Consider the following 27,354-nt stretch of genomic DNA (forward strand, 5'->3'; position numbering starts at 1 on the left):
GGAAGATGTTACCCATGATGTTACCAAGTAAGCACACCCCTGGGAGTGGAGGCAGGCTATTGGCAATCAGAGCACAAACAGCTGGAATAGATATGGCAGTGCCCCCAGAATGTTGCTTTCTGCACTCAAGTGAGTGGCTGGGCTGGTGTCGTCTTCTCCCTGGGACTCTGGCTCCCATTTCTCTGCCTCCCAAGCTGCTCGGTCATATGTGTATCTACAGGTTCCTAACGCCAGGTGGCTTGTGCAGCTGCAGTGAAGATTTGTGTCACTCCATTACTTTCAGGATCTACTATTCCCCATGACCTTGGTTGTCTAAGGGAGTCTTGAGGACTTTTGTTTACTGCCCGCAGAATGGTATAGAATAAGCCTCACTGGGCAAAGCCTTGGCTGGTGGATACTTCCATTGTTTTTGTCTGAATAAAGACAGGGTTCTGTCTGTAGGGATGGGAGGTGGGCAGTCGTGTTCCTGTATGTTTGTAGTGAAGGAGCTCATCACAGCAGCTGAAGTTGCTTCCCGTGGGCCCAGTAGAGAATTGCATGTGTAGGAATGTGCTGTGATGGTGCAAACATGTTCTCAGCCTTCACTTCTGAGGACATCCATTCAGTCACAGAGGAAAGAACTACTTTGCCTAAAGTCAGGAAACAGGTACAGGGGGTGGGGGAATCAATTTGAGGTTCTTCTGAGCTGACTGTAGGTTAAGTGGCTGGTTGTCTCTAAGGCAGGGGGCAGTACGCCCTCACAGTGGTTTTATCTTGGTTCAGTCTTTGAGGTAAAACCTTGTCAGTTCTTGTTGCATTACCTGGTGTTAGGACATCAACTACCAATATCTGCAATTTGTGAAGAGCGTCAGTGCTGAGAGTAGTAGCATGTGATCGGCCATTTTTAAATTAAAAAAAAATTATTTATTTATGATCCATTAGAGACAGAGAAATTGAGGGGGGGGAAGTAGAGAGGGAGACAGACAGACAGACAGACAGAGACACCTGTATCCCTGCTTCACCATTTGTGAAGCTTTCCCCCTGCAGGTGGGGACCAGGGGCTTGAACCTGAGTCCTTGTGCCCTGTAAGGTGTGCGCTCAACCAGGTGCACCACTGCCTGGCCCCAGACACTGCCTTTTAAGAGACAGAAAGTCTGTCATTTGTTCGATTCCTCCCACCACCTTACCTGTGCTGCATCCTAGTGAGATCCCAGAGTGTGCAAAACCCTCCCCCCCAGCCCGGCACCTCCTGCCCCTGGCTCAGTGCTGCAGCATTACTCTGCACACAGTTAAGAGTGGGAAAGTCACAAAGCTACCCTTCAAGACTGTCACATTATAAACAGGTCTCAAAAATCCTGATGAGGACTAGCAATTCTGCAAACTTGGAATGCTAAATGTGGGCAACTCTTTCCTATGTGTGTCTGTAGAGGGTGGAGACAGGGTGGGGGGGGGCGGGGAATGAGGCGGAGCTGATGGGTCTGGTGAGTCAGCTCCCTCTGCTGATTTCCTCAGAGCTTTTTTTTTTTCTTTTTTTTTTTTTTCATTTATTGATTGGCCTCCTGAGGAGCCAGCAAATCCCACACCGCAGGCTCCAGGTCCCCCAAATGCTGTGTTGTGCACTAGGACTCTTCGGAGAGTCTGACACAAGTCCCGCCCCTTCTTTCTGTGCTTCTAGTTTTGGGTGTGTTATGGAACCTCAGCCATCCAGAAGCAGAGGTGGGGGGGGGGGTGCTGGCAGAAGAGGTCTCCTACCCTGAGAGAAGTAGACTCGGTGGGGTAGAAGTGACCACAGGTCTCTCAGAAACCTAAAACTAGTTGGCATGTGTGGATGTCTGACTTTAGACCTCTGCAGGGACAGGGGAGTCTTTCCTCTGTGTCGTGCACACACATGTGCTGTGGAGAAAATGACTTTTCTTTTGGCGGTCTTTCAGGCCGGCAGTGTAGGACCAGATGCCAATGTCGAGAGCAGTCACGGAGGAGGAAGTGAGTGTATTACCCTCTGCTCTAATGCGGATGCCCAGCCCAACGCTGGTTAGCATTGTGAAGCCTGAGAATCAGTTTAGAAGACTGAAAAATATGGAGAGGACAAACCATTGTGTGACTGGTAACTCAAAATATGTGTTGTAAAGCTCAGATTACAAAACTGCTCAGGACACCAGAGGTATAAGCTGGCTGGCACTCCCTCCTGGGGCCAGATCTGAGCAAGGATGGGTAGCAGTGACTGAACTCCTGTTTCTCTCCTGTTTTTTTTTTTTTTTTTTTTTGCCTCCAGGGTTATGCACTATGAAGTCACTGCTCCTGGAAACCATTTTTCCCATTTTGTTGTCCTTGTAGTAGCTGTTATTGTTATTGTTGTTGTTGTTGTTGGATAGGACAGAGAGAAATTGAGAGAGGAGGGGAAGACAGAAAGGAGGAGAGAAAGATAGACATCTGCAGACCTGTTTCACGGCTTGTGCAGCAAACCCCTGCAGGTGGGGAGCTGGGGGCTCAAACCAGGATCCTTACGCCGGCCCTTGCGCTTTGCGTCATGTGCGCTTAACCAGCTGCGTGCGCTACCGCCCGACTCCCTTCTCCTGTTTTTAAGCTGAGCCAGAGCCCACGCAGTCATCCCCTCTCTCTTCAAGGGCCCCATAATGGGCATGACTGTGAGCTGCTCTAATCAATGGGGAAACTGATGCCCAGATAGAGTCCACCCGTCCAAGGCCCCACAGCTAGCAGGCCTGGGGCTGTTCTCTTCAACTTTTTCTTGAGGCTGTGAATTTTTTTTTTTTTTTTTGGCCTGGGGCTCAGTACCTGCACTATAAATCCATAGCTCCTGATGGCCATTTTTCCCCCATTTTATTAGAAAAATTGATAGAGGAGGGGTAGAGAGGGGGAGAGAGAGAGAAACAGATACCTGCAGGCCTGCTTCACCCTTGTGAAGTGTCCTCCTTACAGGTGAGGAGCCAGAGGCTCAAACCTGTATCCTTGTTAAGTACTCTGTGCACTTAACCAGGTGTGCCACTGCCTGGCCCCCCAAGGCTGTGGATTTGGACACAGACACTATAGGACTTCCTGTCTGCCTCAGCTGCCCCTGCCTGGGTCACACTCTGCTTCTGCAGCATCCTGGCCCAGCCCAAACTCCTGCCTGGGCAGCGCCCTTACTGGGGAGTATCCTTGCCTGCCCAGCAGCAGATGCCAGCAGCACAGCAGCCCTGCTCAAGCAGCAGCCTCCTGGGACAGCACCCCAGCCTGGAATGCTGGAAGGCATGCTGGCCTGTACAAGTGCCAGTCGCCAGTGCCGGGAAGCAACACTTCAGCTGCTCTTCAGGGCCTCTGGCTCTCAGGGGAAGGCCTAGTGCAGGAGCCCCCTCCCCCCTGGGACCCTGGAGCACCTGAGGCCTAGTACCCCTCTCACAGGCCACGTGCCACTCCACTCAGACCTCTGAGTCTACTGGGGCACAAGCTCAGTCGTACAGTGGCCCTTTTGCAGGCTGGCCCTGGAGCCCCCTTTGTCCTCCTCTCACCTGCGCCATCCTGTTTGAATTAGATGGGCTTCCAGTAACATTCTCATCCTGCTGAGAGTCTGTGTCCCCTATGGGGCTGGTCATCATTGGTCTGAGCCAGACTTTATGCTCAAGCACCAGCGGGTCCCCTGCATAGCTCAGAGGACAACCTGTCAAACGGGCAGTGCGTGCAAACGGCTTCCCAAATTCTATTCTTAAGTGACCACTTTGGGGCTTTTTATATCTGAGAGGTTAAAGAACACATTATCTCATTTGAGCAACGGTTTTGTGGAAGGCCATCTGGTTGTCAGGGTAGGTGGGCAGGGGCCCACCAAGACACTTGAGGTGTCCTCATGTCTCCTGGAGCTAGGTAGGGGAGTGGCACCACTCATCTTTGCCAAGGAAGACAAAACGACGTCCTCATGCAGAGGAAAAGTCTGACTTCTAAGTCAAGCTCCACTCAGGGGAAGAGGAATGCATCAAGCGTCATTTTGCACAGTTCCCAGAGACCCCAGTGCTTGGGACACTATCGCCTGTCTCCTGGCTCTGTCCTGAACATGTGCCAGAGGCTTAAACGGAGCTTTCCTTTTAGACAGCACCAGGTGCTTCATGGCTCCTTCAGAAAGAACACCCCAGTTGTTATTTCCCTGAGCCAGTTTCCAAGAGGAAGGCCATTCCCATAAGTCCACAGCTCACAGCCCCCCTAGACCCGGGCCTGCCAGCAGTGGAGTCTCCACCCAGCCACTGCTCGGCAGCTCAGAGCCAAGGACTTCAGCCCACTGCTGGGTATCTCTGAGCTGATTTGCCTCCTGCATCCTGGGCTGTGCTGGGCAGCGCCGTGTTTGTATGAGGGGTGGCTGTTTCATGGGATGCTTCACTCGCACACGTGTGTACAGTTCTTTCTTTCACTGTGTGATCCATTTCAGTGGGTCATACAAGGTGCTGTTTGAGGCACTCTCCCCAGACATGTGCAGGTTACCTCTTGTTGTGAGCAGAGGCAGTTCTACTGGACACTAGAGAGAAGCATAGAGGGAGAAAGAGAGAGAGAGAATAAACGAGAGTGCAGATGCCATAAACTGAAGTATGCAGACAAGCCTAGAATTTAGGGTTCAAAATAGTTCAAAACTTTTCAATCTGGCCCAGGGAAAAAAAAAAATGGAAAGACCACTTCATTAGAACATGTTTCTAACTTGAAATTCTCTCTCTCGATGACACAAGCCAGGTGGAATCAGGGGGACAGAGCAGCTAAGAGAGTCTTTCTTTCTGTGAGGAAGCTGGTGGCAGGTGGCTTGTGGCAGGTGGCAGCGGCTGTACCTAGGACCTAGTGCAGAATTTATCTGGACACAAAGCTCTTCTCCACCGAACAGTGGCTAAATTCCTCTCACCACAAGTTTTACATTTATGTGTTTTTGCAGACCTGAAAGCATGGAGACATTCATGTCACAAGTCATTCATATGACAGAGGATGAAGTGTTTGTATTTCTCTTTTAGTGTGGGGTCCTCCTTAAAGATAACTGTGAGGGAGGGTCCTGGTGCATGATATTCCTTTGGGTGATGCCCCCAGGGGTGGGGGTAGGATGGGGAAGCTGAAGAGGAAGGTGCAGAAGGACAAGCCATCAGCATGTGGAAAGGTGCCTTGGAGACCCTTTGAAGGGGAGGAGGGAGGTGAGTCAGCACTAATCCTCTGAGTGGGAAGAGGCTGGGTATTCATCTCCCCAGCTCATTCATCACTGGAGAAAGGCCACCTTCCTTCAGCCAGGGGTCCTCAAGCAGCAAATAAGACACAGAATATGCGGCAGGCATCAGAACTGCCTGGTCCTCCCCAGTCTCCCTGATTCAGTAGGTTCAGGTGGGGCCTGAAAATTTGCTTTCTAATAACTCACTGGTGATTCTAGAAGGGAATGTTGGAAACCACCATCAGGTATGTCCGGCCCTGCCTGCCTCTTGCTGATGGCTTTCCTCTTTTAGCTTATGGTTATGTTTTCGTGTCACTTCATGTTATAGGTCCCAGGGTCCATGCTGTGGGCTTCAAATGGGGGAATTAATAGGCATTTGTGACTTCTTTGCAATTGTTGCTGGCAGATAAGATACCATCTGCCAGCCACAGTTTATTTATAATGGGATTTATACATATTTATAAGTTTGCAAGAAACAAATGCACAATTTTAAAACTGGCACATTTTTTTTTCCCCCTCCAGGGTTATTGCTGGGTTTTTTTGTTTTTTTTTTTGGTGCCTGCACCATGAATCCACCGCTCCTGGAGGCCATTTTCCCCCCTTTTTTTGTTGCAGCCTCGTTGTGGTTATTATTATTGCCATTGTTGATGTTGTTCGTTGTTGGATAGGACAGAGAGAAATGGAGAGAGGAGGGGAAGACAGAGAGGGGGAGAGAAAGTTAGACACCTGCAGACCTGCTTCACTGCCTGTGAAGCGACTCCCCTGCAGGTGGGGAGCCGGGGGCTCGAACTGGGATCTTTACGCCGGTCCCTGCGCTTTGCGCCACATGCGCTTAACCCATTGCGCCACTGCTGGACGCCCCTTAACTGCCACATTTTTATCAGCCAGAAAATTGCAACTTTATACCAGGACTTGAGAATGTGTGTGTGTGTGTGTGCGTGTGTGTGCGTGTGTGTGTGCATGCGTATACACACATACACATACACACACATGCCGCTGCACTGAGGATACAGATGTGCTTCTGCCTGCATGTGTGTCCATGAAAGTTGACTGTGGAATATGTCTGCAGTTTTCTGTTGGGCTGCGACTTGGAGGAGAGAGAGAGGAGATCTGGAGTGGAGAGGGAACACAATTCTTTATTTGCGTGGGCACCTCAGAGTTGGGTGAGAGTGCAGCAGTTCGGGCCACGTAGAGCTAGCCAAAATGGCCACCTTGCACTGCACCCTTCCCTGCGTCTAATCACTGAAGTGAAAAGTGGGCAAGAGTACAAGGGGCGGAAGAAGAAGGGCTTTATAGGGCAAAAACCGGGAGTGACGAGCCAGGACAGGATTGGTTGGGAAAGGCACTCCGAGAGTGTCCCAACTCTCACGGGAACTGGCAATAGCCTGAGGGGACAACATGGCAGATGTGACTGCATCTGCACAATTTCCCAGCACCTCCCCCTTTCCTTATATCTAATGGCCACAGTATAGGAAATTTAGAGTGGAGCAGGCTTAAATGTTTTTAAGAAATGCCATGCTCAGGTGGGAAGACGTAGGATGTTTTTGTGGGGGAGGGAAGACTTACATGGATGCCAACCTTGTGAGATTATGTGTCCCCCCTGTGCTCAACCCCTCTGTAGAGAGAGAGACTTACCTAGAGGGACTCATCTCATAGGTTAAGCTCTGCCAGGCTCCACCATCTCCTCAATATTTCTACATCTTTCCCTATCTTTCTATCTAGTCATTGCATTAAGGTGGGTCAATGTCTGTAAAAGACTCCATCTGTGACAGAGGAATAGTAGTGTAGGGGTGAGCAGAAACCTTTTGGGCATAAACCTGATTGATATAACAAAACAGGAAGGGACAAGTAGGGGAGCAGTAAGAGCCAGTGTGATGCCAAGGGAAGGCTGTTGGGCAAGGGGGCGTCTCCTGCATGTGGGGGCATCTCCTACCTCTGGGGACAGGACCTGCAGGTGGGAGAATGTGGCCTGCCAAGCAGAGGGGCTATTTGGCATTGTATAGTCCTCAAGGCAACAGTCTGCAAAGTCCATGAACTACTCTGGGTCAGTCTTTGAAAAACCATCAGCGTTAAGGGAAGGAAGCTGCTGTAAAATTGTGTAAAGTGTCCAAAGGGTATACCAGCAAGTCCGATAGAAGTCTCAGTCCAAAGTAGGCAACTAGGGGAAGAAATGCCAGGGGATGAAATGCTACACATCTGTCTCCATGGGGAAGGTCAGCCACTGGAATTCAGCTTTTCTGTAGAGAGTGAACTGGAACCGCCAAAACGTGACAGGCAAAGCAGAAGCAGGAAGGGCAGACAGGCAGTGAGAAAGTTCTGTCCTTGGAGTCTGTGAATTAGGTTCTTCAGATCATGTCACGTCATATCATGGGTTTTGGGGAGTGTGCCACTGTAGTCGTGCTGTCTAGTGGGCAATGTCAGAGTGTGCAGGGGTCCAGATGGTTTTTCCCAGGATTTCTGTGAAAGAAACACAGTCTGCTTCCCGTGATTAGCAGGATTTTGGATTTTGGCTTAACTAGCAAGGACAGCTAGAGAGTTAGAAATCTTCCTAGTGTTTTGGGATTGACAAACCCAAATTCACAGACAGGCAGGAGACTGTCTGGGATGCTTCAGGATATGGGACCCCAGTACTCAGCAGGGACAGGACAAGAGAGCCACAGACCTAGACAGGAGACAAACGAGGGAAAGGGGAAAATGCAGGGGTTGGATAACGCAAATCCAGGTTCTATTACTGGCAGCTCCACTGGCAGCTCACAGCTGTGGGAGGCCAGGAAGGAGGCACAAGAGTGGCTGGCATGGTAGGGGGGTCCCCACCACAGTATGTCGACTGGCAGGGTGAACTTTGTCTTCCCAGGTCAGCTGCTGCATACATGACCCTGTTTGGTGACCTTCTAGCTAGCTTGCTCTTGGTTCCATCTGAACACAAGCTCACACAAAGATAACAGAGAGGTGGATGGAGGATAAGAGGGCGGTGTTGGAGCCCCCCCTTCTTGGGGTCTATGTTTGCATGTGTTGAGGGTACGTGGCCATAGGAACAAGGCAGGGTCACTTAGTGTTAGGAGTGGCTGCTACCAGTCAAGGTGAGGCTACTCGCCCTCCTGTTTTCCTCGATAAACATATTTTAGTAATCTCCCTGAGAGCTGGAAGGGCTGTTTTCAAGAAGGAAAGTACTGGGAATGAAAGCTCAAATAAGTTTGTTTCCATTTTGTTGTTTCTTTTTGGGATGCTGTAGGTCTAAAAGCTTGCAGACAGGAGGATGCTCTGTGGTCCTTAGCATTTGAGCTCAATTCACTCTCACTTATCTGGGAGAGTTTCATCAAAGCCAGAGATCCTAGCCACTGAGTCAGGTGGCAACAATGCAGAAATTAACCAGCAAATCCTTCCTTGATCCCTGAATTACTTTCTTCTGTAACAACTGTGTGTCAGCTGCAAGTAGAATGTTCTCTGTTCACTTGACTTTTGAATATGACTTATTCCAGAATAAAAAAATTATAAAGTTTATGGTCTTTGTATTCAGAATTAAATATTTGATGTTTAAATGCAAGGATTAGGAGAGAGTGCCATGTAAATTTAATGTGTGATAATAAGATACTTATTAATTATTAAAAAGCAGTTGGATGGCCAAATATACATATTGGCAAATACTATTGAAAATGTTGTGTTTTGTTGTCCATTAACTTTTGTAAAGCAAAAAGAACTACTGTAGTGGTCCCTGTCTTGGTTTACTGCCAATTTACCACTACTTTGTATTGAAACAGAACTCGCCTTTGGACATCCCTGAGGAGTAGAAATGTAAAACCAATTTCAAGTTTCAAAATTTCTGTTTATGAAAAATGATAACACTTAAGCTATTTGCCCTGAAATATAGAGTCTTGACAAATAAGGGGTGAGGGAATTGGCTTAAAATCCATTCTTTAATAAATCCATTTCACTTAAGGAAATAGTTGTGATTCCAGTTTTGAGCTCTTGGCAACATGTGTGATGTTGTCTACTGTGCTCCTGGCGGAGCAAAGTGGAGGTGCCACACGGTGCCCCAAGCATTATCACTGTGGCCTTGAGCAGAAGGTATCACAGCCATTCAGGCAATGCTGCACTTCCTACCATTGGCTGTGGGAACATGTGCCTTCATTTTCAGAATATTGGTCTGTGCATTTCTGATTACATACCAAACCCTCTGATTCTTGACTTAGCTACCAAAAAAACATTTGGATGTTAAGGTTTTGCACCTAAGATACAATTTAAAGGCATGGACCTGGTAATTCAATTAGATATTTTCTATCAAGTACACCTTGTTACATTTCTGTAAAAGGCTCTTTACTAGTACAAAATAAGGTCAAGGCTGGACAGAAACACTGTTTCTCAGTAGTTCCTGTTTTGATGACTGTCTGTGTGAGTCTTCTTGGCAATAAAGAATATACTAAAAGTCTTTTCATTTGGGTAGTGGATTTTGTTTTACCTCATAAAGGAGAAAAGGGAGTTTGAAACCTCAGGGAACTTAAAAAAATGTATTAGTGATTTAATAATGATTTACAAGATTGTAAAATAATAGGGGTATAATTCCATACAGTTCCCACCACCAGAGTTCTGTATGCCATCTCTTCCATTAGAAGCTTCCCTATTCTTTATCTCTCTGGGAGTACGGGCCAAAGATCTCTATGGGGTGGAGAAGGTGGGAGGTCTGGCTTCTATAATTGCTTCTCTGCTGGACATGGATATTGGCAGGTGGATTCATACCCCCAGCCTGTTTTCTGTCTTTCCCTAGTGGAGTAGGGCTCTGGAGAGGTGGGGTTCTGGGACACATTGGAGAGGACATCTGCCCAGAGAGGTCAGGATGGAATCACAGTAACATCTGTAGCTTGGTGGATAGAAGGCAGTAAGATAAAAAGCAGGACAAAACTGTTTAATTAACAGGAACCCAGATGTACTATTTTGGAACCTATATGCTCTATTCCAAATGTAGAAATAGAGCAGATGAAATTAGAGATCTTCTTGTGGGAAGAAGCTAGGAAGTCTATTTTAGGTATGTTCCAAGGGGCCCATAACTTTAGTAATTTTTTCCTGAGCTTGATAGCTAACATGCAGGTGGACTAGAAATATTGCCTGGGAAAATGGTGTCAGAGTTGAGAACAGGGCTAGAAAGCTGGATTAGGGCAAAGAGTAGTTCCCAAATCTGAGGGAAATATATAAATACCATTAACTGTTAATCCCATTGATCTGACCCAGGGCCCCAATTCATATTTAGCACATGAGCCTATGTAACCTCTGAGTCCCTGTCAGCCTGAGCTTGAAGTTCATGGCCACAGCTGGGAACATTCTAGACTGCATTCATTTCAGAACCAGTCTTCCTCGAGTGGCAGAGTAGGCTGACCCAGCCTCCCTTCAGAGAGTGGGGCAGTACTTACCATTGCTAGTTTAAATTGAGGGCAAACTCCTGGAAAGCCCCTCAAGAGAGCTTATGATGATGTTCCTGATGGAAGTGACTGGTAATGGTGGAGAGAAGGATCTATTAGATGTCAAAGCCCATCATATCTATGTGGGAATCGTAGGATTCTCTGACTAGAGCCCCAGATGATGGGGTGGCCTAGTATTGACCAAAGAGGTCATCATTAAGTGAGCCAGTCTCTTGCCCTTATCCAGCTTTTGTAGTCCTTTTTAAAATATATAAATAAAAAAAATAAATAAATATTTATATATATAATCTTTATTTATTTATTGGATAGAGACAGCCAGAAATCAAGAGGGAAGGGGGGTAGAGAGGAAGAGAGACAGAGGGACACCTGCAGCACTGCTTCACCACTTGTGAAGCTTTCCCCCTGCAGGTGGGGACTGGGGATTCAAACCTGGGTCCTTGGGCATTGTAACATGTGCGCTCAACCAGGTGCACCACCACCAGGCCCCTTTGTAGTCCTTCCTTTATATGATGAGCTTAGACTTTCTCCCAGTTGTTAAACTGTTGAGTGTCTGTCATTTGCTATATCTAAACCAGTATTGGTTTATGGGGTCTGGCCTCAAGCTAGGGAGAAAATAGACCTAGGGTTTAAGTGGGATCTAGTTAACCTTAAGTTTTTCTGCATTTGACTAGTTTAATAATTACAATAGAGGTTGTCTTAGTTGAATATATATACTTTGGCCAGTATATCTCTTGGCCAATTGTATACAGTGTTTCTCCTAAAGATTACCAAGAGGGTGACATTAATGCTGTTGCTGTCAGAAGAGATTTGGAGATAGATGTTATTTCCTTTCTTTTGTGAGATTAATTGAGTAAAGTGATTGAGGGAAATGAAGTAGGGGCAGGAGAGGAGGGTGTCTAGGCCTAAGTAGCAAATATTTGACTAGACACTTTATGGTATCTTCTTTAGGTCTTTCTACTTGCTCGCTGACCCTGTTAAATCTAATCACAGCACACTAGTGAGCACTTTTATTTTGAGGTATATGGTTGCCCTTAACTTATGGATACATGTGTACATGTCCCCTGCCCCCTAGGCCCCAAGGAACGTCTTAAAACAGACATAATACCCTCTCCAAAGTCCTTTGCTTTGATGTAATCCACCAAACCCAGTCCCAAGTTTTGGTTTGTGTTTTCCCTTTCTGTTCTTATTTCTTAAGTTTCACCTCTGAGTGAAATCATCCAGCCTTCTCATTTTTGCTTACCTCATTTAACATGACTCCTTCAAGCCTCATCCAAGATGAGCTGAAAGAGATGTTGTCAGTAAAAAGCCAGCCAGAGCAAAGTGCAGCCCTGTCTGTCAAGTGTCTGTAAAGCAAATGGCAACTTTGCAGAAGTCTTAAGTTAACTTCTGTGATGGAGTTCCTACTTGACCTTGGACAGAATCAAAGATGGCAGAAGGCTGTGGTCCAATGTCACCACCAGAATAGTTTTGTCAACTGCTGAGCTTTCTCTCTGTATAACATAAAGCAGAGAGGCTGAAAAGAGTGAGAGTAAGGAAGGAAGAAAGAAAGCTGGCAAGAGGATCAGTTCTGATGTTTTTTCTCCAGCTATCAATGGAGCAGAGCACAGCATGCCATCTCTCTGGGCCATGATTCCTAAATTGCTCTCTATCAGAAGACACTCTGTTGAAATATCCCTGAAACAGAAGAGTTGATGAAATTGTGCCCAGAACACAAAAGACTCTAAAGCACCAGCTTTGCTGATTGGAAATATAGACAAGGGGAGAATAGTGACATTAAGCAATTTAATTCCTGGAGGAACACTGGGGTCAGGAAAGTAGCCAAGTTGTCACTTTAGACACCATTAGGGGTGGTCCTGGTGCAAATAAGCCCTTCAACAGTAGCTTTATACAAAGCCATTCAGTTTTATTTTGTTTAACAAGCATACATTGGAACTAGTAGAAGTTATGAATGGAACGAGATCGAATGCGCAGGTTTTAATTTTTTTTTCTGTGACTTTTCAAACACTAAACTTACGATGGTCTCCCAACCAGCTTGTGAGACAGACATGCACTCATTGACATTAAAGTTGACTTTTGAGCATCTATCACATGCACACAATTATTTCATCTTAGACTTGTTATCATTTGGATTGTTGGAAAGTTTTGTATCACCTCAAAGGAGTTTGGGATTCTGGTGCAAAGTGTTATTCACATTAGTACCACAGACCCAGTATCTCCAGCGCCATTTAGGACCTTGATGGAAAGTTCTAGTCATTCATTTCTTTACCGACATGAACATGCAATGCCCTGCACTGAGCTCTCTCCCAACTTTTTGTCTCCTTGCCTCAGTACCTTAATGCTGAGTCTTCCTAGAAATATCCTGGAGTTTTTTCATGCTGTTTGTTAAGAGACTAACTTACTTTTCAGTTATTTGATGGCAACAAAATGGCACCCAAGTATCCTTTACAAATAAGATCCTTCTCATCCTTAACTCCAATGAAGGAAGTCTTTCTCCGGTCTGATTGAAAACGACCCTCAATAAGGGAAACTTGCATCCAGCCACATGTGGGCCACAGAATGCATTCCTTTAGTCTGCACTACTCTATGCAAGCAAGAAGTAGTGGTCTGTTGAATGGGGTAGGGAGCTCCTGTTGAATTCACAGAGGTTCACAAGCCGGTTCTTGGATCTTACGTTGAACTTGATTCTACTTCCGACAATCAACAGGTCTATAGCACAACCTCGTGATCAGAGGCAGCTGATTGTTAAGAAAAAAAAAACACCTCAGGACTAGACAAGGATAGCTGAAATAGACATTTAAGCAAATCTCTTGGCTCCCCACCTGCTGTGGGGGGGGGCGCGTTACTTCACAAGCGGTGAAGCAGGCCTACAGGTGTCTATCTTTCTCTCCCCCTCTCTGTCTTACCCTCCTCTCTGGATTTCTCTCTGTCCTATCCAATAAAATGGAAAAAATGTCCTCCAGGAGCAGTGGATTCATAGTGCAGGCACCAAGCCCCAACAATCAACACTGGAGGCAAAAAAAAAAAAGTGGGGTCTTTAAGTTCTGCCTCACATGAGATTTTATGGCAACTGGGAGAGACTGTGGCCAGCATGTTCACCTAGTTCACAGCCATATCCTTATAGCTGGCGGTTCAGGTGGACAAGCTGGAATTACTTGTTTAGTGACCGTCCTGTGTACCCCCCGGTGGCAGACAGTAGAAACAAAGGTGCTATGTAACAGAAGTGCACAAGGTCGAGTTGTCAAAACATCACCCAATGTTTAGACATATTGTGTAACCCACAGCCTCCCCTCTCTGGCAAGAACAGGGGTCAGTGGTGGAGCTGAAGTGTGGGGAGGGGAGGCAACACTGTCAGCAACTCCTCTGGACATTCACAGGACACCGAGCCAGAACGGACATGGTGTGCTGTCTCCACTGAAAATGGCTGACGAGTCGTCAGGCCCTGCCTTTAGAGACAGCCTCACTCTGGGAAAGCACGACAGATCTCATGGGTCTCAGAGCCATGAGAGCCCACAGGGTGAAGAAGGCAATAAATAAGAATGTGGCTGAGGGTCTGGGTGCCTCCCCTTCATAGGATTGTACCACGTGGAGTCAAACGTGCCACCCTCACTGGCAGAGAATCCCATTCTGCAGGCTTTTGTCTTTGTCAGATATGCAGGGGGAGGTGACCATCTGGGGAAGGTCTTCTTTGCTCTTTGGGGCAGGGCTGCTGTTGTTGCTGCCACTGGATTTGCTTCTGCTGGGATCCAGGGGGTACTGGACTGGCAAGGTACGGCCCCCCTTGCCCCTGACAAGGCAGTTGCACACCAGGCGGAAGAATGCCCTGCGCATCTCCTTGCTGGCCAGCGTGTAGATGACGGGGTTCATGGCGGAGTTGAGGACAGCCAGCACGATGAACCACTGAGCCTTGAACAGGATGGGGCACTCCTTTACCTTGCAGGCCACATCTACCAGGAAGAGGATGAAAAGTGGGGACCAGCAGGCAATGAAGACACTCACCACGATCACCACCGTGCGCAGCAAGGCCATGGATCGCTCTGAGTTGTTGGGGCTGGCCACCCTGCGGCTGCTGGACTTCACCAGGAAGTAGATGCGTGCGTACAGGATGACGATGGTCACCAGGATGGCTATGAAGATGCTGATGCAGAAGGCGATGTACTTCTTGGAGTAGAGGGGCAGGATGGTGGAGCAGTCGGGGAGGTTGTGCAGGCAGTTCCAGCCCAGGATGGGCAAGGCACCCAGCGAAAATGCAATGAGCCAGCACATCCCGATCAGAAGAAAGACCCGGTACTTCTTGTTGGCATCATAAGGCCTCATTTTGATCATGGTCAAGTGCCGCTCAATAGCAATGGCTAGTAAGCTACACGTGGAGGCCCCGAGGGCCACAAACATGCTGCCTTCCCTTAGGAACCAGACGGTCAGGGACAGGCTCAGCGTCCTCTTGCCTGACATCAGAATGTTGACTTTGTACATGATGCCGGCCAGCAGGTCACAGAGAGCCAGGTTGCCAATGAAAAAGTACATGCGGTTGTGAAATCTATTGTTTTTCCAGATGGCAATCAAAACCATCAGGTTCTCTAAGACGATGAGGCTGCAGATGACCAAGAACAGTACAGTAGTGAGGGTGCTGCCCTCAGGGGCATCCTTCAGTCTGCCTTCTAGTTTGCCCACATAATTATAATGTTCATACAAGGTTTCGTTCCCAGGGGAGGGTCTGGGATGTAGAGTTTGGACCATGGTCATCACGTGACAGGTTCAGGCGCTTAGTGCTAAAATCCAGCAGAGGGCGCTCAGGGAATGCTCATATCCATGGAAAACAAAGACTGGGCTCAGATCTTGGAATCCAGGCCAGAACTCAACTAAGGAGTTAAGAACAGGCTCCTGCAAAGAGAGAAAGGAGGGAGACCTAGTGAGGCAAAGCACTCAGGAAGCTGGAGCAAAGTACACAGAGTGTGGAAGCGTGTGGTCGCTGACACACAAGGCTTTGTGAGACCCTGACGGTCAACCTGGTAACTGCAGCTGTCAAGGAGGAAAAGTCAATGGGTGAACATTACCATCATCCAGTCGTTTTAAGATGACACCAACTTAAAATGTTCATCTGGGAACCTTAAGAAACTATGAAATTCTAACCAACTCACCTTCATCTCATATATGAGTGTTGATTAAGACATCACTCCCAGCTACCAAGAGAGAAAACAGGCTTATTTCAGGAGGGGGGGAAAAAAAGTTTGGGATCTGATTGATTGCTTTCTTTTCTTTTTTTTCAATTTAAGATTTTCTTTGGGGCCGGGTGGTGGCATACCCGGTTGAGTGCACATGTTACAATGTGCAAGGACCTGCGTTCAAGCCCTCAGTCCCCACCTACAGGGGGAAAGCTTTGCGAGTGGTAAAGCAGGGCTGCAGGTGTCTCTCTGTCTTACTTCCTCTCTATCACCCCTTCCTCTCCATTTCTGGCTGTCTCTATTCAATAAGTAATGATAATAAAAATTTTTTTAAAGATTTTATTTACTAATGAGGAAGACAGGAGGAGAGAGGGAAAGAACCAGACATCACTCTGTTGGTACATGTGCTTGGTGGTACATGGGACTGAACTCAACACCTCATGCTTAAGAGTCCAGTGCTTTAGTTACTGAGCCACCTCCTGGACTACAGGATCTGACTGATTTCTAAAAGCTCCCTAGTGATTTCTGGGGCTAGGGACACCCAAGAACCACCCACACTTCCCAGATAGGCTCCCCTGACAGCAGGGCCAGAGGCTGGGTCCAGCTCACTGGCAGGTTTGCCGGGTGGAGAGTCTTGAGATGGAGACAGTCAGTATACACTACAGTGTAAGAGCACTCAGAGTAGAGACATGTTGCACGGAGAAACCAGCTGAAATCAGTCTAAACCAGACAAGGTCAACATGCTAGAGTGAAACAAAGTATCTAAGTCTCCTTTACCCCAGGCTCCTATGGGCCTCACCCTGCACCACCCTCCTCAGCTAATGGGAGACTAGAAAACCCTGTCTCTTTGTTTCCCTTCTCCATCCCCTGATTAAGGACTAATCTTCCCTCTACCTCTCTCATTCACTGTTCGGATATGGTCTATAAACCTTCCCACCATACCTGTAGCACAGCCAAGGGTCTCCTGGGGTGGCAGCAGTGAGAGAGAAATCACTTTCAGTGAACTTATTGGCATTATATTGAAATTAAACTTAAGTATTGAAATTAAACTTAAGTACTTACAAACTATTAACGTAAGCCCTCTGTGGTCTATGGAGAACAATTCTAAATAGGGTCAAGACAAGTGTTCTGCTGGCCAGATGCATGAACTTCTCTCGACACGAAAGGGGATGATGGATTCTGAAGGCCTCGTTCACCCTGAGCTCAGCCTTAGGTAAAAATTGAAGTCTAAGAGACTTTATTCTCTAGAAAGACCAAGAGAGTTCCACACAGCTTCCCCGCACACAACCTTCTGGGACTGCCCTGCCACTCAGGTGCTACAATCAGGGTATGTCAAATGTGTGTCTCCTTAATTTGGGGGACATGGGTTCTGTGAGTTCTGGCAGTCATGACTAGTTGCTTCTTTGCAGTAATTTCTTCCAGTGTCGTAAGAGCTTCCATGTTCTGTTGGTTTCGAGATGACACCTATCACCTTCCTGGAATTACTTCCCTCCCCTAGCTGGCCTTCTGTGACAACTGCCTGAGATCACCGAGGACTTGGGGGTCAGCTTGGCTCCTCTGTGACTTTATAAGGAAGGTGAGGCTGGTCCTCAGAGAGGGGTGATGGGCGAGCATGGACAGGTAGGTACCTGCTAAACTCTGCTATCCTTCCTTGTTGAGAAGCCCAGGGGATCTTGGAACTCCCTCCAGAAGTCCACCCAGTCCTGGGACACAATGTTGCTTTGGGAATAAGGCAGGGGTTTCTGTAATGCTGGCTGGCGAGGCTGTCTCCCCATCCTCTGGCGAGGACAATAATTCTTTCAGTGGATTCTCTTGAGGCTGTTGGGTCAGCTGGAGAGGGAGCAAAACTTCTATAACTCCTCTGCCAGGTAGGTCCCTTCTCACTTTTTTTTTTTTCCTCCAGGGTTATTGCTGGGCTCGGTGCCTGCACCATGAATCCACCTCTCCTGGAGGCCATTTTTCCCCCTTTTTTTGTTGCCCTAGTTGTTGCAGCCTTGTTGCGGTTATTATTGCCATTGTTGACGTTGCTTTGTTGTTGGATAGGACAGAGAGAAATGGAGAGAGGAGGGGAAGACAGAGAGAGAGGGGGAGAGAAAGACAGACACCTGCAGACCTCCTTCACCGCCCGTGAAGTGACTCCCCTGCAGGTGGGGAGCCGGGGGCTCGAACCGGGATCCTTACGCTGGTCCCTGCGCTTTGTGCCACGTACGCTTAACCCACTGCGCCACCGCCCGACCCCCCCCTTCTCACTTTTATGTACTTTTTTTTTAAAGTTTTTTTTAAAAATATTTTATTTATTTATTTTCTCTTTTGTTGTCCTTGTTTTTCATTGTTGTAGTAGTTATTATTGTTATTGATGTTGTCGTTGTTAGATAGTACAGAGAGAAATGGAGAAAGGAGGGGAAGACAGAGAGGGGGAGAGAAAGATAGACACCTGCAGACCTGCTTCACCGCTTATGAAGCGACTCCCCTGCAGGTGGGGAGCTGGGGGCTCGAACCGGGATCCTTATGCCGACCTTGTGCTTTGTACCACCTGTGCTTAGCCCGCTGAGCTACAGCCCGACTCCCACTTTTATGTACTTTTTATTATTTAAAAAAATTTATTTTTCTTTAATGGGGAGAGGGAGGGAGAGAAAGAGAGAGAAAGAGTGAGGCTAGAGTACTGCTCAGCTCTTACTTATGGTTGTGCTGGGGGTTAAATCTAGGACCTTAGGGTCTCAGGGTCTCGGGTTTAAAAGTATGTTTGTAAAACCACTATGCTGTCTCCCCAGCTTGGCTCACTTCCATATAACTTATCTGCCACCAAGCCAAATCCTACCTATTCTAACTGATAAAGAAAAAGGGCCTGGGGACCAGGCAGTAGTGCAGAGGGTTAAATGCACATGGCACAAAGCACAAGGACTGGCTGAAGGATCCTGGTTTGAGCCCCTGGCCCCCCACCTGCAGGGGAGTCACTTCACAGGTGGTGAAGCAGGTCTGCAGGTATCTATCTTTCTCTCCCCCTCTCTGTCTTCCCCTCCTCTCTCCATTTCTCTCTGTCCATTTGTCTCTGTCTAGCAATAATAATAACAACAACAATAAACAACAAGGGCAACACAAGGGAAAAAAATAAAAATAATATAGATTAATAATAATATTAAAAGATGTAAAAAAAAGTCTCCTGTGCCTCAGTTTCCCCATAAGAACTCCAGGCTATTTCACATGCCTCCTGGCTTCCCCTCTGGTTGTGCCATAGCCAAGGGCAGATGGAAGGTGAGTTCCTTTAAGATTGTCCGGAACGAAGAGCAGAGAGAAAACAGATCAAAGGCACCGCAGACTCCCACTTTCTTTTCCCAGCTGCAGATGTAGACTGTTGAAAAAAATTAAGTGTGGAGGGGCCGTGTGGTGGCACACCTGGCTAAGCGCATGTATTACAATGCGCAAGGACCCGGGTTCGAGCCCCTGGTCCCCACCTGCAGGGGGAAAGCTTTGCAAGTGCTGCAGGTCTCTCTGCCTCTCTCCTTCTCTATCACGCCTTTCCCTCTTGATTTCTGGCTGTCTCTGTCCAATAAATAAAGATTAAAAAATTAAGTGTGGGGGCCAGGTGGTGGCGTACCTGGTTAAATACTCATATCACAGTGCCCCTCCCTTCTCAATTTCTCTCTGTCTCTATCCAATAATAAAGAATACTAATAAATTTAAATAATGAGCATGTGTGTTTGGGGTGTGTGTGCATGGGGAGAGGTCATGGAAACAACGCAAACAATCAACAATTATCACAATAAAAAGTAGTGTGCAGTGTGCCAAAGACCTTCCCAAGCTGCCAGTGCTGAGAGGGAGCATATTTTCCCATTAATGCTTGATTTATCATTTCCCTTAGTTTAAAATTCCTCACTCAGGGAGCAAACTTTTTTTTTTTTTGCCCCCAGGGTTATTGCTGGGGCTCAGTATCTACGCTAAAAATCCACTGCTTCTGGAGGCCATTTTTTCCATTTTGTTGCCCCTGTTGTTATTGTTGCCATTGCTGCTGCTATTGTTAGATAGGACAGAGAGAAATCAAGAGAGGAGAAGACCAGGGAGAGGGCGGGGGTGGGGGGGAGAAAGATAGACACCTGAAGACCTGCTTGGGTACCCGTGAATCGACCCCCTTGCAGGTGGGGAACCAGGGGCTTGAACCAGGATCCCTATACCGGTCCTTTAGCTTGGGCTCTTAACTGCACTACTGACCAGCCCCCTAGGAGCAGACTTTCTTAAGAGCCTCTTTTATTAAATATGAGTCTCCACCTTTTGCATGACTGGGATATATCTGGCTCTCTGGGATCTAAGAACTTATTGCCTCTGGACTGTCATCCACTGAAACCAGACCTCATTCTGAGAGTTAAGTGCTGGGAAACAGACCAGACTGCTTCTGGAAGAATCTAGTTATCATTATTAGTCTTTCCCCCTCTTTATTGGGGGGATTAATGGTTTATAGTCAACAGTAAAATACAGTAGTTGGTATATGTGTAACATCTTTCAGTTTCCCACATAACCAATCATATAATCCCCTCTAAGTTCTCTGCCATCATGTTCCAGGACCTGAACTGTCCCCTGCACCCCGGAGTCTTTTACTTTGGTCCAATACAATCATTATTCTTATACATGATCTAAAGAGACTTGTGGTTGGAGTCTGACTTCCACCTTCTGAGGAGTGTAGAACTGGGACTTTGGAGCAGAAAGGTCTATTCCTTGCCATCAGACACCTCCCTCCCCCCCAACCTCTGAAAGTCAGCTTCTCCTGCTCAGGAAGTGGGACCCATAGATCACTACAGAACTGCAAAGTCATGTGAGCAGTAGCACCCTCCAGAAGTCAGCCTGTACTGCCCCACTAAGAAGAGTCATGGCCAGAGGTCCTGCGAGACTGGCCCCTTTCTGTCACTATCCACCCCCAGTTGAACAGTTGTCTGGGCTTCTCATCCTTGCAGACAGTGCTGCCAACTTCTGATCTTCACACAGCGTAAAGCTGTGTCCATGTCTATCTCCCAACAAGTATTAGAGCTGTTAGAGATGCCACTCTTCCTTCCAGGGGCCCCAGCATGTGGGTGATGCACTGTCCTTTCTTGTTTGTGACCCTAGGTGTTTCCCGTGTCTTCTTGTGCTCACTCATGCTACCAGGACAGCTGAGCATGTCTCCATGGTAGCATGTGTCTGTCTTCCATGGGCCTCCCTGGAGTTCTGGGAGTCATGCCAGTACTGGGCTGGTTTTTGATGCGAGTCCCCCCTAGAGGCCGATATGCTCAGCCAGCCATCTGCAAAATGGTCTGGAGCTGGAAAAGGACCTTCAGGCTGCAGAGTACATTGCAAACGGTCACATTCTGCTTTGTTGTAAAATATAAGTAAGTGTCTGACTCTTCCTTGTCAAGGATCAACCACCTTTGAGAATTGAAAGTACAAGTCTGACAGTGAGAATCGTGATCACATGCTGACTAGTCTCCTACATCTGTAGAGAGGTGGGCAGAGCACAGAAGACACCTGGGCAGATGAAAAGCAATCCATGTCTGCCCAGGCCTTCTCTGGTTTAGTCTTGTCATGTCCATCTGCTGAGCTCATGTCTTGAAGAGATGTGATCATATGCTCTAAACCCTTCAAACTCCCTGTCATCCCCATCCCAATCCTAATTGTTTTTGTATCCTGGTGAGGACAGAAGGTCACTCATATATCTATTTCCCTTACGAACCACTCAACAGAGACACATTTTCTTTCTTTTTTAAAATATTTTTAAATTTTATTTATTCCCTTTTATTGCCCTTGTTTTGTTGTAGTTATTATTGTTGTTGTTATTGATGCCATCATTGTTGGATAGGACAGAGAGAAATGGAAAGAGGAGGGGAAGATAGAGAGGGGGAGAGAAAGACACCTGCAGACCTGCTTCACCGCCTGTGAAACACCTCCCCTGTAGGTGGGAAGCTGGGGGCTCGAACTGGGATCCTTATGCCGGTTCTTGCGCTTTGTACCACCTGCGCTTAACCCACTGCGCTACTGCCCGCCTCCCGGAGACACGTTTTCTAAGAGGTCTCACCTCATTCTCATCAAGCTGGGATTGTCAAGGCATTTCAACACCCAGGTCTTTTTGCCAAGAAGGAGTAAAATGCCTTCTAGAAGGTACCTGGTGTTCCACGCCAAGTAGACTTCATCATGCCAGTGGGAAATCCCTTCCCTCTATTCCGGCAGAGTGTCCACCAGGAGGCTAAGCACAAGATTGGCCGATGGATTCCAGATGTGCTCTGTGCACTAGCAGTTCACTCTCTCTGTGCACATCTATTTGAAAACTAAACAAACGAGAAAGAAGAAAAATACAAAGAAAAATGTGTCCACAAAGTCTGGGGTTTCCACCTCTCTCTTTTAGGACACAAAAAGAAAAATATATATATAGTAAAAATAATAAGGAATTTCTCCTGGTCAGCTGCAGGAGACTGTATTTTTATAACATATGTTCTTCTAGGGAAAATCAAGCAGTTCTTCTTCCAAACTGAATTAAGACACCAAACATTTGTCAAAAAGCAAAATTTCCTGGAAAGCAAGATTTTCTTTTTCTGTTTTACAAGACTGTAAAAAGGAAATAGAGTTGGCCTTTTGAGAGCTTCAGTAAAATTCCTTTGCTAATGAGCATGCTGCCTGGCAGTGGCCTTCTTAGGTGATCAACTGCGCATTCAAGGTGAGTTTGTGAGATTTCACAGACAGAGGCACAAGCTTAATCTCTGTGCAGTTCTTTTAATGGAGCTCCCAGTGAGACAACCACAGCTACAGATAAACCATGAGTGAATTTCCCCCCCCCCCCTCTCTCTCTCTCTCTCCTTTCTTTTCTAGAGCATGCAAGTGAATTAGCTTTCTGGTCGGGCTTCCTAATTCCCAGTGACTTTTCCACAAGCCATTCTCTTGGCCAGCAGGGCTCAGATGCTCTAACTGCCATGTAGTGAAATGCCTGAATACTAACCTGTTGTTAAAATTCGGAGGCTCTAGCTGGCTGGGCTAGCTTCACAGGAGGGTAACAGAGACTCGGGGTCACACGGCTGGGCAGGGAAGCTGTATTTCTTTATTCAGGAACAACAATTCATAAACTAACCCAAACTAATCACCAAACAGAACTCTGTTGCCTCTTTCCCCCGCGGCGGCGCCAAGCACTCTCTCACTCTGAAACTCTGGAACTCTGTCGGGGTACCTTGGGGCGGGGGCAAGCGGGCCCGCGAAAACTAGCAGGACTGAACCAGTTTTCTTGGCAGGGGGAGAGCATACAGCACTAACCTAGGGCTTTCACTGAAATGTGTAGCAACTTCTGCTGCTAGGGGGAATAGGGCAGCATCTTCAAGGCCAAAGAGCTCTCTGTTGGATGAGCCAAAGTTATAGTGCCTCTGAGATGTCAAGCCCACCCCCAGCCCCATACCACACGGGACAATCACCAGTGATGTGACCCTCCTCCCGCTGACTTCTTATACAGTAGTTCTAATTCCTCAAAAATAGAAAGAACGCAAAGTTGTATGCTCAGAAGCTGTAACAATAATACAACGTCTTACTAACTGGAACGAGATCCATTTCAGGATATCAATCAGTGTGTCATATTACCTCTAAAAGCTTGTAGAAAATCTCCTAAGGCAGTTGATTAACCCAATATAGAATGTTTGGCAAATGAATAATACAAAACGATTCCAACATTGATTTAGAAAAAAAAAGGAACTATGAGGCCAAATGTGAGGAGACAGACTCCTGTAGCCCACAGTACCTCAGTCCTTCCTGGTAACTAGGATCAAGATTGCTTTAGGGGTCATTGCCAGCTGTGTCAGTAACCCTAGTCAGAGTCAGCAATCTTAGCAGAAATGATGAGGTTCTGCAACAAGCAAGCCCTCACATCTCAAGATTAATGCCTAGACTCTCACTTTTTCTTCTTTTTAAAATAAAAAGTCTATGTGTGCATTGTAGGCATTGGTGCATCTCTAGGAGGTAAAAGAGAAGCCATGGGGATCAAATTAGTGTCATGGTTCCTAAAGAAAGAAAACACAGAAGGGGCCAGGCAGTGGTTCACCTGATTAACATCACAGTATGCATGGACCCAGGCTCAAGCCCCTGGTCCCCACTTGCAGGGGGAAAGCTTCGTGAGTGGTGAAGCAGGGCTGCAAGAGTCTCCCTCTTTATCTCCCCCTCTCAATTTCTCTCTGTCTCTGTGCAATAATAAATACATTAAAATACTTGAAAAAAAGAGAAAGGAAACTCAGTATCTGAATTTTGAGAAATAAAGTCATTATGCCACTATGTAAGGCTCATATAAGAAAAAGGAGCTGTTCGGGAGTCAGGCAGTAGCACAGCGGTTAAGTGCACGTGGCGCTAAGTGTGCAAAGACCAGCGTAAGGATCCCGGTTCCAGCCCCAGCTCCCCACCTGCAGGGGAGTCGCTTCACAATCAGTCGGTGAAGCAGGTCTGCAGGTGTCTGTTTTTCTCTCTCCCCTTCTGTCTTCCCCTCCTCTCTCCATTTCTCTGTCCTATTCAACAATGACGACAACAATAATAACTATAACAATAAAAAGGGGCTACAAAAGGGAATAAATAAAAAAATTTAAAAAAGAAAAAGGAGTTATTGCAAACAGTAGGAAGCTCCAAGAGCCTTGCGAAATTTACAGCATATGAAGGAAAGCACCATTGCAAACATGAAAACTGATTCAGAAATCAAGGGGGCCAGGTGGTGGTGCCCTCAGCTGAATACACCTATCTCCATTTGCAAGTTTTGGGGTTTGAAGCCCTGCTTCCCACCTGCAGAAGCTTCACAAGTGTTGAAGCAGGTCTGCAGGTGTCACTCTTTCTGTCTTCCTCTGTCCCCCACCCCCTCTCAACTTCTCTCTGTCCTATCAAATAAAATAGAAAAAAGAAGGGAGAGGGGAAGGCAAAAATGATCACCAGGAGCAGTGGGTTCCTAGTGCCAACATGAGGCCCCAGTGATAACCCCAATGACAAAAAAAGGAAACAGCTGTTTTCAATTTCAGGGGAGACTGAAGACCCCCCCTTCCTTTAAAATGAAGATTTATCTAATGGTGCAGAGAGAGTGAAGAGAGAGAACCAGAGCACTACTCTGATGCATGCAATGCTAGAGATCTAACTAGGAACCTCTTGCCTGCAAGTTCAGCATTCTGGGTACCGTTCTAGCCTCCTGGACAGATCAGGGGAGAATTTGTCAAAAATAATTTGTCTTAGCAGGACAGAGTGAGAAGGAGAGAGAGAGAGGAAAGAGAGACACCAAAGCATTGCTCACCTCTGGCTTGTGGTGGTGGTGGTGGGGGGGACTGAACTTGAGAACTAGGAGCCTCAGGCATGAAAGTCATTTGCATAACTTTACCTACCATCCAAGCTCTAGGGGAGATTCTTAGGAGCTGACTTTTGCACTGTAGACCTCCAGTGTTAGCAGGCAGGAGCAATAAACAGTACATGATGTTTACCGATAAAACCCAATGTATGGTTCTTCTGTGACAACAGAATTATTTACACTGCATCAATCAGGTAAAAAGTTTTACTCATATGGCCACTTACACAGATTCTCAGGTCACACACACACACAGCCACCATCACCACACCACCATTGACACCAGTCACAGGCAATGGTCATCCTTCACCCTTCCAAATCATAGATCTATAAAATCTTGTACGGGCCAGTACTTTCAAGGAAATACGTTTGTCTTAACCAAGCTTGCAAGATTTTCAATGAAAAACAAGGATGTTAAAAAAAAAAAAAGATAATATTACACAGATAGGATGGTTCACAATGTCTGTGATCTGTAATCCCCAGGCTTGACAAAGACACCTACTTCTGTGGGTTATGAGAGTTTCAGCAGGGGTGGGCATTGTGCACCGAGCAGAACCGCTGTTTCTGGAATAGCCTTGCAGAACAGCTGGCTATCCATTCTGCTACCCTTCTTTTATCTCCAAAACTGTTTTGTCTTAAAAAAAAAAAAAACTAGCAAGAAGTCCTTCTCTTCCATCTAAATATAAAGACACCGCAAAGAAATATACCACTGGGAGTGTCCACTGTGGGGGGGGGGGTAGAGAACCATTTGAAGCAGGGCACAAGTTTCCTGCATTGAGGCCAAAGAAGCTGCCCCCTCCCTCTCCAGGCTTCCTCTCAGTGATGGATATGCAGACTGACTGCTTGGGACCCTACGTGAAGGTACTGAGTTCATCTTCAGCCCCATCCTGACCGCCCTGATGGCTCCTTTTGAGAAACAGGAGGGGTAGGGGTGGTGGGGAGTTAATTTATGGCGAATGTTAATTTAAAATAGGGCTTTTCCAGGAGATGAATCCCAACCACACACTTGCAGAGCCCCGGCTTCTCATTCTGGAAGGATTCCTGAGTAATCGTCCAAAGGGAACGGACAAATGGGTGAAGAGCCTCTTCTTATACCGAGTAAAAAAAAAAGTTCGCTCTAAAGGATCCGGAGCATCCCGCTTGCCCTCCGCCCCCTGGCCGCCACTCGTCCCCCCAAAGGACAACCAGGGCGCGGGCGGTGGTGCTGATGCGGGGCGCGCCCACCCCGCTAAACTGCGCTCCGCATCACAGGAGTTTGGTGAGGAAACTGGGGGGGGGGGGGGTCCCGGCTGCCCCCGAGTCCCCAGCCCCGGCACCCCCCCCCCTGCGGCTCACCTCTGTCTGGGAAGGGCACCTGGGTCACCCGCATACCGGCGCCCCTTCCCCCGCCCGGACGCGGGGGGAAGCGGGAGAGTCTCCGGGAGTCGTCCCCGAGCCCGGGACGATCAGGCTCCTCCAGCCGGGGCGCTCGGCCTCGAGCCGCTGCCGCGTGTCGCCGGGACCCGCCACCCAGCCTCTGGCCCCGTTCTGCTCAGCACAAACTTTTTCCAGAGGTCCCCGGGGGCGGGCTGCCCGGCTCCGCCTCCCTCCGCCCCGCCCCAGGCCGGGCCCAGGGCTCCGCACCTCTAGCACCCGGGCTCCCCGCCTCCCCCAGAGACTCTGCTCCCACTCCCTGCACCGCACCCCCAGCGACCCCCAGACCCCTCCGATTCCACCTCCAGACCCCGGGCCGCCAACTTACCCTCTGTGCCCCTCCTCATTCCCACTGATTCTCCTCCCGCTGTCCGTGCTCCAGTCACCCCGGGCTGGTCCAGCCGCCCCCTGCGGCATCCCGACCCCCCCCCCCTTTCTTTGAGCCTCCAGGGGCCTGCTGGAGGCCACGCACTCCAAGGTCCGGGCACCCGGCTGGGCCAGGTCGGAGCCGCAGCCTCCGGACCGCAACCGGGACCAGGAGAGGCGCCTGCAGCGGGCGGGAGTGCTTGGCGGGCTCTTACTGTTACTCTCATCGCTGTGCCCTGCGCGAGCATTTCCATCCAGTCCCCGGACCGGGGCTTGGAGCTTGGTGTCTGGTAGTTTAGAAGTCTGGACCCCGACCCTGGGGCTCCCCGACTCCGCTGGACACCCCTCCCCCCCCAGCCCAATTTCAGGGCTCCTCCAGGAGTGGGCCCCCGGGTGGGTATCTCCGCCCCCCTCCGCCCCCTAGTCCATTTCTGTCAAATAAGTCGCCCAGGAGTGGCCCTTCCTAAAGGATCCTCAGGGAGGGACCAGGTGGTGGCGTACCTGGTTGCGCAAGGACCTGCGTTTGAACCCTGGGTTCCCGCTGCAGGGGGAAGCTTTGCGAGC

The 27,354-nt window shown here is 48.0% G+C and overlaps 1 protein-coding gene and 1 long non-coding RNA gene across 3 annotated transcripts in view; one reads left to right on the top strand and one right to left on the bottom strand.

The window, feature by feature from the left end:
* LOC132540788 (uncharacterized) overlaps positions 1–27,354 on the top strand; it is a 496,709-nt gene that overhangs the window by 208,984 nt on the left and 260,371 nt on the right. The window lies entirely within an intron of this gene.
* On the bottom strand, positions 13,039–26,825 carry S1PR3 (sphingosine-1-phosphate receptor 3). 2 transcript variants are annotated; one of them, XM_060200542.1, is made up of 2 exons: positions 26,753–26,825; positions 13,039–15,429 (listed from the first exon to the last, which is right to left on the bottom strand). In XM_060200542.1, exon 2 carries the CDS (start codon positions 15,289–15,291, stop codon positions 14,155–14,157), a length of 1,137 nt encoding a protein of 378 aa, XP_060056525.1. In that variant the 5' UTR covers positions 15,292–15,429; positions 26,753–26,825; the 3' UTR covers positions 13,039–14,154. The 2 variants fall into 2 exon arrangements, with proteins under 2 accessions (XP_060056525.1, XP_007539971.1); XM_007539909.3 differs by lacking the exon at positions 26,753–26,825 and adding an exon at positions 26,347–26,545.

The sequence above is a fragment of the Erinaceus europaeus genome, chromosome 10 (assembly GCF_950295315.1).
Source record: "Erinaceus europaeus chromosome 10, mEriEur2.1, whole genome shotgun sequence".
Lineage (NCBI taxonomy): Eukaryota > Metazoa > Chordata > Mammalia > Eulipotyphla > Erinaceidae > Erinaceus > Erinaceus europaeus.